General features: G+C 38.3%; 1 protein-coding gene across 6 annotated transcripts in view; it reads right to left on the reverse strand.

The window, feature by feature from the left end:
* eps15 (epidermal growth factor receptor pathway substrate 15) overlaps window positions 1-17,210 on the reverse strand; it is an 81,537-nt gene that overhangs the window by 51,216 nt on the left and 13,111 nt on the right. For all 6 annotated transcript variants that reach the window (XM_061977776.2, XM_061977775.2, XM_061977774.2 and 3 more), the window contains exons 2-6: window positions 11,518-11,559; window positions 1,595-1,684; window positions 1,460-1,507; window positions 1,300-1,395; window positions 1,164-1,226 (exon numbers count right to left, since the gene is read on the reverse strand). In XM_061977776.2, the coding sequence (XP_061833760.1) occupies window positions 1,164-1,226; window positions 1,300-1,395; window positions 1,460-1,507; window positions 1,595-1,684; window positions 11,518-11,559 (339 nt within the window). The remainder of the gene's footprint in view (window positions 1-1,163; window positions 1,227-1,299; window positions 1,396-1,459; window positions 1,508-1,594; window positions 1,685-11,517; window positions 11,560-17,210) is intronic.

Raw genomic sequence — 17,210 nt, forward strand, 5'->3', positions numbered from 1 at the left:
GGAAAAGTACAGCAAGCAAGCAAGCGTCTTTTTTGTCAATTTCGGGGTCGAAGTTAGATGCCAAAATTGATCAGCCTCTCAGTCATTCCTCTACTTTCCAAGTGAGAAGCATGATTTAAAATCTAGAATTAACTTTTAGCAATTTGAATTAGAGACGGCTCAGTTAGTGTGTCAACATTAGCACCATAAGCTAGATTGCTCACTGCGATCAAAGTGCTGCCAAAATCGGTCGTCTGCATTAGCGCTTACAATAACAACATTGCTAATACTTGGTTAATAATCAGGTCACAAGATGTAAATACAATATTGTTGGTGGTTTTTGGATGGTTATTTAGAGGGTTTTCTGGACGGAATAGAGGAACCTCTGTAGACTCTATTGTTACTGTAGCTCACTTTTGAGAACGTTTATTTACAAATCAGAATGCATAAAAAAATAAAAACATATGTGTTCTTGTCTTACAAAGGGATTGTGAATGATAAACAGCACATATTGTTCCCATGTTTGCGTATTTCCAGTATGACTGGTCTGCTGTGTAAGGGCAGAGAGCAGAGGAATTTCTATTGTTACGTCATCAGATCCCGAATCTACGGAAATTGCCAAAGTCTTTTGGAGCGGAATATTCAAAACAGCTGTTTGAAATTATGGTGTTTTGTAGATGTTTAGACAATATTTTCACATGCTTTGCAGATTGGAAATATAATTGGATGTAGTTTAACGGATAAAATTAAAAATTCAGCATATAAATAAAATTTATTTTCCATTATACTAGTACTTTAATCCTAACAGCAGTTTACTTTTTACTGCTATTACAACACTGGTTTTGTTGCTGCAAAGTTGTACAAGATACAATACATGTTAATAATAAATGTGGTCAAGAAGAGCTATGTTTTTACTTTCGTCATCATGCACTCCAAATTATTATTAAAGTAAAAAAATGATTTGTTATACTGTTTTAAAATTTAAGCAAATCTGTACATTCTCATGAAGAAATGAATTAAAAACCACATGTGTATTATTGTAATTTTAGCTACCAAAATCTGAAATGTTTGTACAGATCTTAAATGGTATCTCTTTGTATTGTGTGTATTGATTCATCAGATTACATTGGCAAATATGCATGCATAATTTGCTGAACATAAAGCAAAATGTATAAATGTTTCACCTTTACCACCCAGGGAAGATCAACAGCAGCCCCACCTGCTAACAGTGGACTGTTTGTTTCATGCTGGGAACAAAATACAACTGGTTTAGTAATCTTCATGTGAATTCAAGATGGATGCAAAGCAGCCAAGACTTACAAATCTAGGTGAAGGAACAGCCACATTAAGGCTCTTGAGTGCCACCTCCAGGCCATTCTGAGCACATGCCACCAAACGCACCGCAATGAAAAATTGCTGTGGGGCAAACAAATGTTTAAAACAAGTCTGTAAAAAAAAATATATATATGGGATTTTATACCTGTTTATTTAGAAAACCTTTGCCTTCTGCGTCAGCCAGATCCCAGATCTATGTAGAACACACATTAACAATACACAGCAGGCATAACAGAATTGCATCACAATTTGAGTGTTGGTTTCAGCAGGTTTTGCTTACCTTGCCCAGAACCAGATCAGCCAGGCCCGACCGCTTCAGGAATAGAGCTGCATCAGCTGCGGCCACCTTCCCACTGCCCCTGGGATCAACCTGTGGACACAAAAGTTGCAGATATAAACCACTTCAGATAGATAAATCATCATTACAGTATGTGTATGTACTTCTCTCTTTAGCCTTTTGAACATGCAGCAGTGTTTGAACTTAATAAAGGACAAACAAATAACTACAAATAAAAAACTGGGAATACCCCCTTTGAGAGATGGGAGCATGCGAAATTTAAGTCAATACCGGCAATAAAACTAAAGCTTTTCACTTAAAAGTATGTAAGCTTGTGAAAAAGATCAGTTAACATCCTTTATGAGGGTCACAGCCGGCCCACTGCGACTATGTTGAGCAGAGCACTGCATTATTAATTCATACACCAACTTCCTGTACGGGAAGCCATAAGAAAAGCTGCAACATGACCATGAAGCAAACTGAGCTACCGCTTCAATATGCTCTCACCGGACCCTCCCATTAGCTACAAAGGAAAATCCAGAGAGCTGTGCGAGTATAAAAAGTGATTCACACTACTTGTACGTATATACTGACTAACTGTTTTAAATGCATTATGGCCTACGTAAAAACAGATACAAATCCAGCATTGGACTTCATGAGATTGTGCATTTGTACCTAATTAAGTATATGCCATCTTTGTATCTCACATCTAAAAATTACAGTACAAGTTAACATTGTTTTATATGTTCAGGCGCCTAATTTTTCAAAGTTGCATCAACAGGAGCGAAATATACGCACGTAACTTTCATTGCAAACGTTGGTATTTTAGCATTTTATGCGGAAAAGGTTACATATTTCTACGCACCCTTTTTTTGACCTTGTGTAGAGCTCAGACCAAGTTTTTCAGACACGGGACTCGGCAACGGACAATGGTGTCACCACCAAATAAAGATCATACTCGCATGAAGAAAACAAACAAAAAAAACACTATGAAATACAAAAATACATAAAAAATTAATATACATAGCAACACACACACATTTAACGATGTGTGAGCATTCCTCTAATTCTTCATGTATTAAATATTTATTTGTTAGTGCCCAAATATAAATGCTGACAGTACTTGATGTTTCAATTCCTGGAGATAGGTTCCTCATGGAAACGGTCGTCAGCGTGGAATGGTGAAAGAGAGTGTATAGACAATATTAGGGTACCAGGTGGGTACCCTGCTTCATCAACGTTTTATTGATTGAAAACCACAACGTCTCCAGAAGGCTCAATGGTCTACCCAGCGTCCCAGGTACACCCACGCCATACCATACACTTAATGTCTCCAAATGTCCCTGTGCAAAGTGAACACCTGGCCGCATACTATCTGTCTTTATCTTGCTGCCTAGCTGTTGTTGTTACATTTAATCCACAGCCAATTCCTGCTTTTTTCCGTAGCCCTCTGACTCTACAGTCTTGATAGCCTTTTGTGGCCCCTCACTCCCATTTTCCTCAACAGACTGGTAGATACGGACACAAATGCCCTACATCCCACTTCTACTGGTGGTCTTCCAGCCGTTCCGGGATGGTTCAGCCGCCAGGTCAGAATATTTGTTATTTTTCTCTCATCATCTCTTCAACCCCATCTTTCAATGGCACTGTCAGCTCCACGATGTAAAACAACTTTGCTGTTGAAGACCACAGGACCATGTCTGACCAGAGTGTTGCTGCCACTATGTCTGGAGGAAACAAGCTTTTTGTCAAGATCCATTTCCAATTTTCAATCTCGAGCTAACTGTAGAATGTGTGCATCCTTTAGTGGTGTCTGGTCTTCTTAATGTTGGCCTGCACGTACAAAACTTGTTAATGTTTGTGGGAGGTTATTGTAGCGGTAAGCCTCTGTGCCACTGTTGATGCCAACTCTCTGAGTACTTGGTTATGCCGCCACATATAGCACCCTTGGGTGAGACTTGTCGTGCACCTGATAAAATTTGCTTAAAGGGTTGCTGGTGCATGACATACAGAACTATCAGAATCTTCTCTGTACCAAAGATGTTAAGGAGAAGGTAGCAGGTCATCAAGGCTCAGATGATAAAACTCAGCCTCGCTGCCTCCATTTGCCTGATGTCACGCCAGCTGAACTTTTTCTTCTCTTGGCTTTCCCAGTTAGTCTATCTTCCATGCTTAGCCATTGAAAAGGCCTTTGCATGTCGGCCCACCTCCTCCTTTTGCCTACCACAAGTCGTATTTTTTACACTGATGTTGTTATGTGCCACAAAGGAGCTTTTGGGATGAGCCCAAGACCCACTCTTCCTTTCAGGACTTGGCAAACTACATCTCTGAAGTGAAGAGAAGATTTTTCCCTTTGAACAGCATCTGATGTAGTAGTCCATCCCCTTCCTGGTATCAGTTGGGGGCCCACTGTTCGAATGACTGTGTCCTCTGATTCCAACAGGGTCATGACTAGCCTTGTTTTGGTGCATTTGAATTCTTCCACAAGACATACTATTGGTAATTCCAGTTTGCCACTCTCATACAATCCAATTGAGTTTAGGCATCCCAGGACTCCAAGCCACTGCTTAAGCTGCGTGCTTATCAACTTTTCTAGTTTTTACACCATGGTGACGAGGAGCTCAGACACAGGATTCTTAACAGGACTAGTTGTTAAAGATCCCCAAATATTCAGCACAACAATTAAATGGGGTTGGAGATGTCCTCTTGGGTGGGGTGGAGTTTGGCAATAATCATGTGGTGCCACCAGTACAACAGATCTTCAGTAAAAGCCCACAAGAGTCTTAGGAGTATGCCAAACTGAAAACACCACAACTTGAGTCTTCCTGGAAACAAGGTCTTATTGATATTGGTCGGGCTGCACAATTTTAAGAAAAAACATTACTGCGATTTTTCTCTCCAAAATTGCAAATGCGATTCGACTTGTGATGTTTATATTTAATACATATAAATGCATAAAACTGCAAAAATAATATGTGAAGGAAGACATATTACTTTCAGACTGTCAGCATATTCTTGTCACAAGATGCCACACGTTAGAACATATTGCAATCATTTACTTTAACAAATATGTGGCTTTATGCGAACAGACACATAGCTTTTGTCTACATCATGCTTTTAAATTTAAGAAATAACAGATACAAATTACAGTGTTTAAAATGTAATGTGATCATAATATATAATAATGCAAGTATCAGTAACCATTTAAAATGATATACAGTTTTATTTCTCATTACTGTAGAATTGTTTAATTTTGTAATGTAATTGGAAGTTAAATAACTGTGTTATTCTAAATAAGCAAAAATTAAAATGTAATCATTTCTGTAAGCAAACATTTAACCTATATATTGAACATCTTAAGTGCTAATTTTTTCCCAGTTGGAAAAATTAGGTCGGACGTTGTCGTTTGATTATTGCCATCCCGTGTTGATGTGCGTCTTTCCCGTCTTGCTCATTCGGCTGTGTTAATAGGCCTTACATTGTCCATCCAGGTTGAAGCTGAAATGTTCCCATAACAGGACATTCGGCTTTGTAATCATATTTATTTACTCTCATTTTCTCTTAACTTCTCAGTAGTGAATCACGAGTCGTGAGGCTCTCTGTCCGTGCTTCCTATGTGTAAGCCAGCGGTCTTGCACACCGCCTACCGAGGAAAAGATTGTGAATGGCTATAAAAAGGGCTCACTCTCTTCAGGTAATTCTGCTGTTAAACAAACGTGCTCAGGTGTTGAGCGCAATGCAGAGAGTAAGACCTCTTTCTCCCTGTTTGACTGAGAAAACAAACACACATGGACATAACAGTTTATCGTTGCCAGCAAAGTATTGCGACTTAATTTTCATTTATTGTTCAATTAATTGACTTATATTGACTATCGGTCTAGACATAGTCACCATTAAAACTTTTTCCTACTAGCGTTCTAGCTGGCTCCACTGCAGCGCACACAAACTTGCCGTTTCCAAAACACGTTTGATTGGCCAGGAGGCAAAGGATGCGAGGCTCAACATTTCAGAATGGCGAACATGTATGTCAGACAGATACCGGTGAGGGCGGTGGACAAAAACAAAACCCTTTGTCTCTTGCAATTATTCATTGCACTAATCAAAACCTTGATGATGATCCGATATTAATTTTGCAGCCCGTCATGTCGGTGAAGGTATTATTTTTTTAGTTGTTTAAACTGCTCTGTCTCATGAGCTTTACATGATACAATCATCCCAAGCTCTTCACTGGCATTTCAACCTTCTGCCTCAGCCGCTCCGTCCGTCAGTGAAATGGCTCAAGAATGTACAGTGGGAGCATTTTATTTGCATTTACGACTAAAAATAGGCTGTGTGGATATTGAAAAAAAAAAGTAGCACACGTCCAAATACAAATTTCAATCATTTAATTAGCGTTGTGCTGCTAATATAAATCCATCCAAATTTGATTAAACTAGAGTAACATTTTTGCCCAATTGTATAGCACGTTTGAAATATTAGACAAGTGATTGATGCGGAAGTGTCACTGATCACTCTGTGCGCGCTGAAACAAGCTGTGTGTGTCGCTCCCTCCTGCGCCATCCACAGAAGGGAGCGGGGCTGGAACCCTAGTTCACAAACTCAGTCTACCAACACAGAAGAAACAAGGTCTTAGTTGAAGAAACTGGTCAGTAAAATATGTTTTTTTCACTACCTTAAAACTTGACAAGAGCTGCACTAGTAACTACAAGGAGTTGGAGGGAATATTGAACAACAAATCCATGAAGTGACAAACTTGCCATCCAAACAATACCCCGTTTGTTAACAACAACATGCAGTCATGGAGGCACATTCAATCTATTTATTAGGCAGAAATAACACAAACCAGTGAAAGACTCAAAAGATCTGCCATCACTGCTGCTGCTCGCCTGCTAAGCTAACAAAAACAGTTCAAGCTAAAATGCCTGTGAGACTCAGACTGAGCGTGGACTCGCTGACGTAACACGTGGGGTGACAGTCTTTTAAAGGCACTCACACAGATGCACACACTTCTCTCACATATATCATATATACTGTATAAGTATATGAAACTTGTCTCAACTGCATAATGCCAGATACTAGATTTTTTTTTAAGTAACACATTCATTACTTTTCCCAGTAATTATTACATTCATTAAAGCGTTAGTAATTCACTAACAGTTTTAGTAAAGTAACAAGTAACTTTAATTAATTACTTTTTAAAAGTAATTTTCAGAACACAGCCTGTCACACAGCATCATGAAACAGTTGGCAGGTTTGGGTTCTTGGCTAAAATCTTAGTGTGTTTGTCTTATAGTAATGTTTACTTATAAAAAAGACCATTGTTAAAGATCAATTATTTTCATGTTGCTGCTGACGTTTAAACTAAACCAGGGAACTTTATTTCACATGTTGTTCTTTTGTGTTTTTGTTAGTTGAGCATAGCTAAATGTTCTTTTTAAAGAAGGTAGGAGATTATATTTGACTTTTCTTATATTATTTTCAAGGCTTTTTCTTTTTTCTTATTTCAAAACACCTCTTAAACTGGGATCCTACTATGCAAAACCTACTTTTCTTACTTGTTGGTACCTGTTTGTGTATTTGGGATCCCAAAAATTATAAATCAAGGCATAGTGGAGATATTTAGTAACGTCAACGGATATTTCCATTTATAGGTTAGTTTATTCTGTGCTCTTGCTACTAATTTTTTTCATTTAGTAGCCCCGGTGTGACAAGTGAAAAAGCTAAGCGTACAGCCTTGTGGGTTTATGTTATTGTCTTATGGCGTCTGCATGTGTTGTGACCTTTTCAGCCACTGTATCGGCCATTTCATATCTTGATGACTGATGGCGCGCAGACAGACTTGAATAACATTTAACTTCCTTACTAAAAGTACTAAACTTTATGTAAAGTCTGCCGTTCTTAAACCCAATGTTTCTTTCTAGTATCGATAAAATCGATTGATTGCCTTTTAAAACGGTATTAGATTGAGATACATATTCCAAAAGGCCAACTTGCCGAACACAGATCGATGGAGTTTAATTTTAGGAATATAAATCGATAGATCGATGTAGTGAATGAATCGTTACACTCCTACTAAAGATAAAAAAAATATGAATTGCAGCACAATATTTCGTTAGATAAAATAATCTTATGCATTTAGAAAATGCAGGGTTTCCCCAGGTTGCCAATATATCTGTGGTGGTGAAGGCATGGCTAGGGGCATGGTCAATATGACAATCTTATAATTTGCATAATATTCGATGATGCATATATTTTTTTTTTAAAGGCTAAAAAAATGTTGCACATACATTTAAAAACAGATCGGTGTTATTATTAATTAGTATTAACATATATGTTTTCTCATATCGTTTGGGGGTTTCCCCAGACATGAATTTATCTAACGCATTGCCACGGCAAAACAAAACCACACCTTTAAAATAAGGTTTGTATGTTTTGTTTTGTTTTTTACATGAAAACAAATTTGAGTAATATATTGTATGAAAGGATATACTGTACATAGTCTATTATTTACATACTATTAGCCATAATAAGTTTGAAAAACATCTCAAATATAATAAAATTGTTCCTCTATGCTTTATTTTTAAAATTGTCTGTCAGTTGAACTTCGGCTGGTAACGCACCTGAAAAGAAATAACACGAAGGAGAGAAAAATGAAGAGGAAGGCATTACAAGTTAATTAGGCATTTCTACCCTAATTTTAGCATTACTACCGACAATAACATTTAACTTTATAACGTGGGCGTCTTCCAACCTCCGTTTGGACATCTGTGTGTGTAGAGTTTGCATGTCCTCCAACACGTGTGGGGTTTACTCCAAGTACTCCGGCTTCCTCCCAAATTCCAAAACATGTCAGCATTCCCAACATGTGTAACAACCTGTGTTACCTAACATTGTTAGATTCATTGGAGACTCTAAATTGTCCAAGGGTATAAATGTGAGTGTGAATGGTTGTTTTTCTATGTATGTGCTCTGAGATTGGACATGCTAATTTTGGTGAGCTGGTCCATTGTACGTAAGCATTAAGCTAGTGGCATTAGAACCAATCTTCATCCTGTATAATTGCTTTTTTTCCATTTTTTTCCAATCTGGGGGAAACCCTGCGTTTTGCTCTATTTTTCAATTGTTGCTGCTTATTTTACATTGTTGAGAATTTTTCAGGTTTCTAGAGACTTCCCCAATCCTTTTAGTGACTATTTCTTAATTGAAAACAACGAACAACTAATCTAGCATATTTTTCTGGTGTTATTAGAGACTGTACTCTTGTTTGTAGACTCTTTACTTCTGTTGCTCGATGTCAACAACGAACAGCAAGAGCTGAAGCAAAATTCACTGATGTCACACTTGCTTAGCGCTGCTCCTCCAACTTTCTCTCCTTGAACGAGCACCACTGTCGTATTAATATTCCGGCATCTCAAATTTTGTAGATCACTGTCTGCAGATATATTTTGGATATATTAATGTACGTCCACATCGCAGATATTCGGCCTCCGCTCCAGAAAATCCTGTCCGGTTTGCTTACATCATCACAAAATCCAGTTTCGGCAGCGTTGTTTTTGGTGATCAAGGTCTTTCTTCGGCGGCCACATTTTCTGTGCATTAATAGGCAGTAGTGCACAAATATTAAGTAGATACAGTATATGCATTCATAGATTGTATTACTTTAATTTGTTCTCATGTAAAAAATGTTAAGGTGTGGTGACTTTAATTTTGCCTTGATAGGGCGCCTCGGTCAATTACATAGAGGGGAAACCCTGAAATTATTAAATTTCTCTTTTTTTAATACATTTAGACTTTGGGAGTTTATAAACGGTTAGCGTGCAAATGTTTGGATCTAGAGCAGACATGCGGCCTATAAACAACAACTATGTAATCTCTATATAATTTTTCTGACCACTCAAATATTTTTAAAAGATAAACTGTACATAAACTAATTTATTGTGGCAAAAATATATTGAAATCATATTGCATGCACGCCAGTTGCCCACTACAGCTTTCAAAATTGCTCAAGACGACAACTTTTGTCATGCAACAGAATGTCTGCTTTGCATTACTTGACAAAACAAATACATCGTCTTCTTCTTTGGAGTCGCCGTCTCTGTCTTATTATAAACAAAACTGCTGCTCACAAGTAGGGCTGCAACAACTAATCGATTAAATCGATTATAAAGATAGTTGGCGATTAATTTAGTCATCGATTCGTTGGATGTATAATGCGCATGCGCAGAGGCTAGGTGTTTTTTGTTGTTGTTTTTTTTACTTTTATTTATAAACTGCAACATTTACTTTTGTTGTTTTTTTTACTTTTATTTATAAACTGCAACATTTACAAACATCTGAGAAACAATAATCAAAATAATAGGGGTGTAACGGTAAGTGTATTCGTATCGAACCGTTTCGGTCCGGGGGTTTCGTTTCGGTGCGGAAGTGTACCGAACGAGTTTCCACACGGACATATTAAGTAGCGTACTGCACGTTGTGTAAACAATACTCAAAATGCCGGACATTTTAGGCGTTTATGAAACTCCGCCCTGACAGCCCCGCAAAAGATGACATGTCCGGTGAAAAGAGGACGTATGGTCAGTCTATACGTAGCATGTTAGCTGCTAGCATGTTAGCAAAAGAGGACTAGCAGCGATCGGTTTCACCGGTCCTGACCATACGTCCTCTTTTCACCGGATATGTCATCTTTTGCGGAGCTGTCAGACTTAGACTTAGACAAACTTTAATGATCCACAAGGGAAATTGTTCAACACAGTAGCTCAGTTACACTGATGGAAAGTGTAAGGATGGAAAGGACAATGCAGGTATAAATAGACTAATATAGCGATAAAAAATCTAACATATATACGAATATATACATATGTGTACAGAATAATATACATACAGATATATTATATTATGTCTATAAGATATATACAATATATACCAATGACCATGTACAATATTACAGTATATACAGTATATGTAACAGCAGCAGCATAAAATAGAGAGTAGATCAGCAGGAAATAGAAAATAGACATTATAAACAAAGAGAAGTAGCTCACATGTGAGGTGTCAGGTAATAGGCAGATGTCATCTATTGCTGTATGGCGAGTGATTATACAGCTGGATGGAGTGTGGAATGAAGGAGTTCTTGAATCGCACAGTGCGGGAAGGAAGTTGAAGGAGCCTGTTGGAGTATGAACTCCGCTGTCCCTTAATTGTCAGGTGGAGTGGGTGGGCAGGATTGTCCATGATGGCAAGCAGTTTTTCCAGTGTTCTCCTGTCCCTCACTGACACAAACGCCTCCAACTGCGTGCCAATAGTTTGGCCGGCTTTCCGGATCAGTTTATCAATCAGTCAGGGCGGAGTTTCTTAAATGCCTCAAATGTCCGGCATTTTGAGTTAGGGTTGCGTGTATTTTCAATGTACGTTCAGGGTTAAGAAGGTTAAAAACACAACAAATTGTGCGTGCAGCAGCATTCGTGAGGGAGGGGGAGAGACGAGAGAGTTGTGATAAATGCGCATGCGTCATCAGGCTCTGCTTTTTATCGATACATTTATCAGATTTAATTTTTTATTATCTATAGCAGGGGTGTCAAAAGTGTGCATTTTTGTAACATTTTCCTTGTTTTATTTGGCAAGTTGAAAGAACATGGCGCCAGTATGCTGTTTTTTTTCAATAAAATACTGGAAAGGATAGAAATGTAGTTTGTCTCTTTTATCCGATTATTAATCGATTATTCGAAGTAATAATCGACAGATTAATCGATTATCAAATTAATCGTTAGTTGCAGCCCTACTCACAAGTGTGTTTTTTTGTGCATAGGAACATTCTGAGTTTGTGCTTACTCATGATTTTATGCTAGAATCCACAAATTTTATAAATGAGGCCCCTGGTCTTCAGAAACCAGGACTTTAAATGTCATAATAATGTTTTTGCATACCTGCCGATAGTATTTGTCGTAAATGGGATTTCCACTGGAGAGCTGTAGAGAAAAAAAAGACACAATATTAAAAATAACAATTAAATACCGTATTTTTCGGACTATAAGGCACACCTAAAATCCTTTAATTTTCTCAAAAATCGACAGTGCGCTTCATTACCCGGTGCGCCTATTGTACAGAATAATTCTGGTTGTGCTTACCGACCTTGAAACAATGTTATTTGGTACATGGTGTAATGAGAAGTGTGACAAGTAGATGGTAGTCACTTATGAGAGATATGTGTAGACTGCAATATGACGCCAGTAAACAACATCAAAACTTTAAATGTTCCATTGAAAATAAAGAACATTACACACGGCACTCAAAAATCTGTCAAAATGTTGTAGTAAGACTATGAAGTCGCACCGCTTGATGAATTGTCAGCGCATTACGGCTACCGTGGTCAGAGATACAAGTATTATTAGTAATGTGTTTATAAGGACCGCAAAATGGCACCCGTTAGCAGACATATTATCTGGTGTTTTGTTTCACAATATTATGCAAAACCAACTTTTCTTACCTCTCTGGTACCTGCTGATGTGTATTTGAGAGCTGCATAAGTCCTGAAAATGTGCGCACGTCCACCACTGTGCCCGTGCCGATGCCGTAGTCGATAAGATTCTTCTTTTTGCTGTTGCCATTTCTAATATAAAAGTAGCGTACAGTTCTAACTTATATCTCGCTATGGAAGCACTAAAAACTACCAGTGTAGTGGGTTTACATAGCGGTAATTCACCCACGGAACTTTAGTTATTAGAGAGTTCCGGTCGGACGGTATTTCACGGGATACATTTCCGGCGTTGTTGCACTAGTGAGCCACGGATGAGTAGAGATGCTACTCTGTTGTCGATTTAAGTAAAGTCTGAATGGCATTTAAACAGTTAGTTCCATCTTCTGACACTTCAACTCCCGTCCTTGCACGCTACACCGCTACAACAAAGATGACGGGGAGAAGACACTGTCGAAGGTGAGCCCCGTAAGGAAGACTGTCCACAAAACGGCGCATCCTGAAGCGACTGTCAGAAAGCGACTTAAAGATGGTCTGTAAAACATAATCTATGCAACATTTTGACCAAGGAACCACCATTATCGCTATAACGCCAGAATGCACCCATTGGGGCGGTATAGCTCAGTTGGTAGAGCGGCCGTGCCAGCAATTTGAGGGTTGCAGGTTCGATCCCTGCTTCCGCCATCCTAGTCACTGCCGTTGTGTCCTTGGGTAAGACACTTTACCCACCTGCTCCCAGTGCCACCCACGCTGGTTTAAATGTAACTTAGATATTGGGTTTCACTATGTAAAGCGCTTTGAGTCACTAGAGAAAAAGCGCTATATAAATATAATTCACTTCACTTCACTTCACATTACATGTTATGTAGATCACAAGGAAGTGTTTTAAATTTAGAAGAAAAAAAAATCATAATATGACCCCTTAAATGCGCCTTATAATCCGGTGCACCGTTTGTATGAAAAAAGACCTGAATAAACCTGCTCATCGGCAGTGCGCCCTATGGTCCAGAAAATACGGTAACTTAAATTTAATGACTAAGCTAAATGTTCCATTCACTTAAAGGGAAACTGCACTTTTTGGGGGGAATTTTGCCTATTGTTCACAATCATTATGAGAGACAAGAAGACAAGTTTTTTTGACGCTTTCTAACATATAAAAACCGTCTCGTTGTAGGTGGCTAGCAAAGCAGCTAAAGGGAGCAATCAATTCTACCTCTAAATCACTTTTAAAAAATGCATTCAAAAACCATCAACAATACTTCATTTACATTCCGTAACCTGTATAATAACCACGCCGTAGTGACATTGTTATTGTAAGAGCGAACACTGAGGAACTCTTTTTCTATAATAGTAACACATCGGTGTGCTTCGGTATTAGCCGTAAAAGCTAACTACGGCAAGAGATAAGCTCGCTCCTCTGTTAGCACAAAACGCGTTTGGGCTTGTAAAGCTAACACTGCGATACGACACCAATTTGTACTGACTGAAAAACATGAACAATCATATTACAGTATCTGTTAAGTTGTAGCCCACATTTAATGTTTTGTTTGTACACAGCTGAGCTAGCCATTGATTGATTGAGATTGAGACTTTTATTAGTAGGTTGCACAGTGAAGTACATATTCCGTACAATTGACTACTAAATGGTAACACCCGAATAAGTTTTTCAATTTGTTTAAGTCGGGGTCCACTTAAATTGATTCATGATACAGATATATACTATCATATATACTATCATCATAATACAGTCATCACACAAGATAATCATCAGGGTGCATACATTGAATTATTTACATTATTTACAATTCGGGGTGTGGAGGGGGAAGGGGGGGGGGGGGGGTTTGGTTGTTATCATCAGTCATCAACAATTGAGAACAGAGAAATAGATATTGAAACAGTGTAGGTCTGACTTGGTAGGATATGTACAGCAAGTAAGGCTGAAACGACGCGTCGACGTAGTCGACGTCATCGGTTACGTAAATACATCGACACCGTTTTTGTGCGTCGACGCGCGGATATTTACGTCACACTACCGTCATGGCGGAGCGCAAAGCAGATGATGCGAGCGGTGCGAGCGAGGGAAAAAAAGCACGCCAAAAGTCGTCAAAAGTGTGGGAGTATTTCAATAAACGGCCTAATAATGTTGTAGCGGCGAACAGCTGTCTCGTCAGCAGACGCGCGAGCTCGCAACCGTGGTTGCTTAGCAACCAGCCAAACCCCACTTAATAAAATTATATTTTATCTTAGAGCACATCCGCATCCCTATTCACCTAGGCAACCCCAGGAAATGTATATAATTCGGCATTATTTCGGCCAGTCGGCTTATATGATCAGAGCCGATCAGTTTACGTTCACGCGCAGGTATAACTCCCGTCTCATCTGCTGGTGCGCGAGCCCGGTAATTAGACAGCTTTGTCAAATCAAGGAGTACAAAAGACGCCAGTGCAGACTGGAAAAAGGTTTAGTTCATTACAGATAACCAAGAGTTGTGCCAAAAGTGTACCAAAACCAAAAGCTGAACGGACAGCCGGTAAGATTTAATATTTCTCTTTGTGGGTGTGGCGCACCTGTTGCGCTGGTGAGATTGGGGGGGGGAGTTGTGGGCATGTAGCGTGCTTAGTCTGGAGGCTAAATACACACGGTGTTTTATGTAACTGTTGTTTAGTGTTGATATTATTTGCTTAGTTTGATAAATGTTGAGCAGTTTGCTTCATCAGGAGGGTGAAGTCGCTCAAGTTAAAGTGTTGGATTTAACTGTGTTGGATCATTGGCTGCTGGTGAGGGCATAGAAAAGGGGGCATTTTTCTACCAGTAGACAGCGTTTAAGATTGAGTGTTTCACTGCTAAATTAATAATATATTTATATTGAATATGGATTTTAAATATGTATCTAAATAGGTGGTTAATTGGTTAGGTATTTATGTATTTGCATATTGGGTTTTCTGTCGCATTTATCTATTGTGTTTCTGGGTTTAAATGTATTTTATATGCATCTTGGTGCATTTATGTTGAGACAATTTATTTAAAATCTGTTGTAATTTAAAGGGAAAAGATGTGTCCATTGTCTTGCACTTGTTTAATGGTTATGAGTTTGATAGCCTAATTAATAATTGTAAATTATGGGATTGATAACTGATTGATTTTTTACAGCATGTTAATCTTGTGGTGTTTTGTCCTTAAAGGGTTTTCACCTACTAAAGAAGCTAAAGGCTACTAAAGAAGCTAAAGGCTACTAAAGGCTACTAAAGACAGCTAATGACAGCTAAAGAAACTAAAGTCTACTAACACTGCTAAAGACTGCTAAAAAGACTAAAGAAGAAAAAAGAAGCTGTTTCTTGGTTGGAAAAACTGTTGCAAACTAAAGGAAAATAAAAGGAAAAAGTAACTACAGTCTGGTCTTTTGAGTGAAATCCAGAAGCCACATTCAGCATTGGTACATCCCTTCAAGTGTGGGATAAGCACAGCGAAAAAAGCAAAACACTTGACAGTTGTTGTATGCACACTGTGTCGAGCGGAAATGGCCTATCATAGCAGCACAACGGCTATGAACGAACATTTGAAAAGAAAACACCCGACAGCGTTCTTGCCATCACCATCAACTAGTCAATCGTCCGCGTGAGTATACGTTGTCATCATTACACAAAATCATGAATGTGTCATTTGTATCTGCGTTGTAAATTCATAAACTAAAACACTGTTTCGCTCTGAGAGGCGCGTTTGGCGTGCCTGTTCAGTGTTTACAAAGACGCGCTCCTCCTTAACGCTAACGTTAATTAGTTGTGCAAATACCTTTTACAACATTAACAGTTACATATACTATGTACAAACGAACAATTAACTTTCACTTTAATCATACTATCATTGTTGTGTTATTAAGCAAAATAAGCAATACTTTTACTTTTGTTGAAATGTTTACACTGTTACAGAATATTTCGTTTTGCACTCTTTTGTATTGGATGTTTATCTTTATTTTTGCACATTTTAAAGCAAAATAAGCAATACTTTTACTTTAGAAATGCTTATACTATTGCAGAATATTAAGATTTGCACTGGATGTTTACTTTTATATTTGCACATTAAAAAACAAATAAGCTACTTTTAATTGTGTTAAATGTTAAAAGTTTTAAATGTTTACATTGTTACAGAATATTTTGTCATGTTGTTGTCAATGTTGACTGAGTGGCCATACTTTTTTTTTTTGTAAATAAAAGTCATGCGTTTTGAAAAAACTGGCCTAGATTTATTTTTTCATCTTCATTTTAAATAAAAAAAATAATCGGTAAAAGGAAAAATAATCTATGGATTAATCGAAAAAAATAATCTATAGATTAACCGATTAATCGAAAAAATAATCTATAGATTAATCGATAGAAAAATAATCGTTAGCTGCAGCCTTAACAGCAAGTAGTGGACATAAAGAGAGAGAGAGAGATCAGAAAGCATAAGAAAAGTATCTACATTTGATTGTTTACATTTGATTATTAACAATCCGGGGAGGGTGTTAGTTTAGGGTTGAAGTTGCCTGGAGGTGTACATTTATTGCGGTTTTGAAGGAGGATAGAGATGCCCTTTCTTTTATACCTGTTGGGAGCGCATTCTACATTGATGTGGCATAGAAAGAGAATGAGTTAAGACCTTTGTTAGATGGGAATCTGGGTTTAAGATTATTAACAATCCGGGGAGGGTGTTAGTTTAGGGTTGAAGTTGCCTGGAGGTGTACATTTATTGCGGTTTTGAAGGAGGATAGAGATGCCCTTTCTTTTATACCTGTTGGGAGCGCATTCCACATTGATGTGGCATAGAAAGAGAATGAGTTAAGACCTTTGTTAGATGGGAATCTGCGTTTAACGTGGTTAGTGGAGCTCCCCCTGGTGTTGTGGTTATGGCGGTCATTAAGTATCGTTAAGGAAGTAGTTTGACATATACTTCGGTATCAGTGAGGTGTAGTGGATTTTATAGACTAGGCTCAGTGCAAGTTGTTTTACTCTGTCCTCCACCCTGAGCCAGCCCACTTTGGAGAAGTGGGTAGGAGTGAGGTGGGATCTGGGGTGGAGGTCTAGAAGTAATCTGACTAGCTTGTTCTGGGATGTTTGGAGTTAACAGTACAAACGCCAGACAGCGTTTGTACTGTAGTTGTAATAACAC

Source organism: Nerophis lumbriciformis, linkage group LG18 (assembly GCF_033978685.3).
Source record: "Nerophis lumbriciformis linkage group LG18, RoL_Nlum_v2.1, whole genome shotgun sequence".
Classification (NCBI taxonomy): Eukaryota; Metazoa; Chordata; class Actinopteri; order Syngnathiformes; family Syngnathidae; genus Nerophis; species Nerophis lumbriciformis.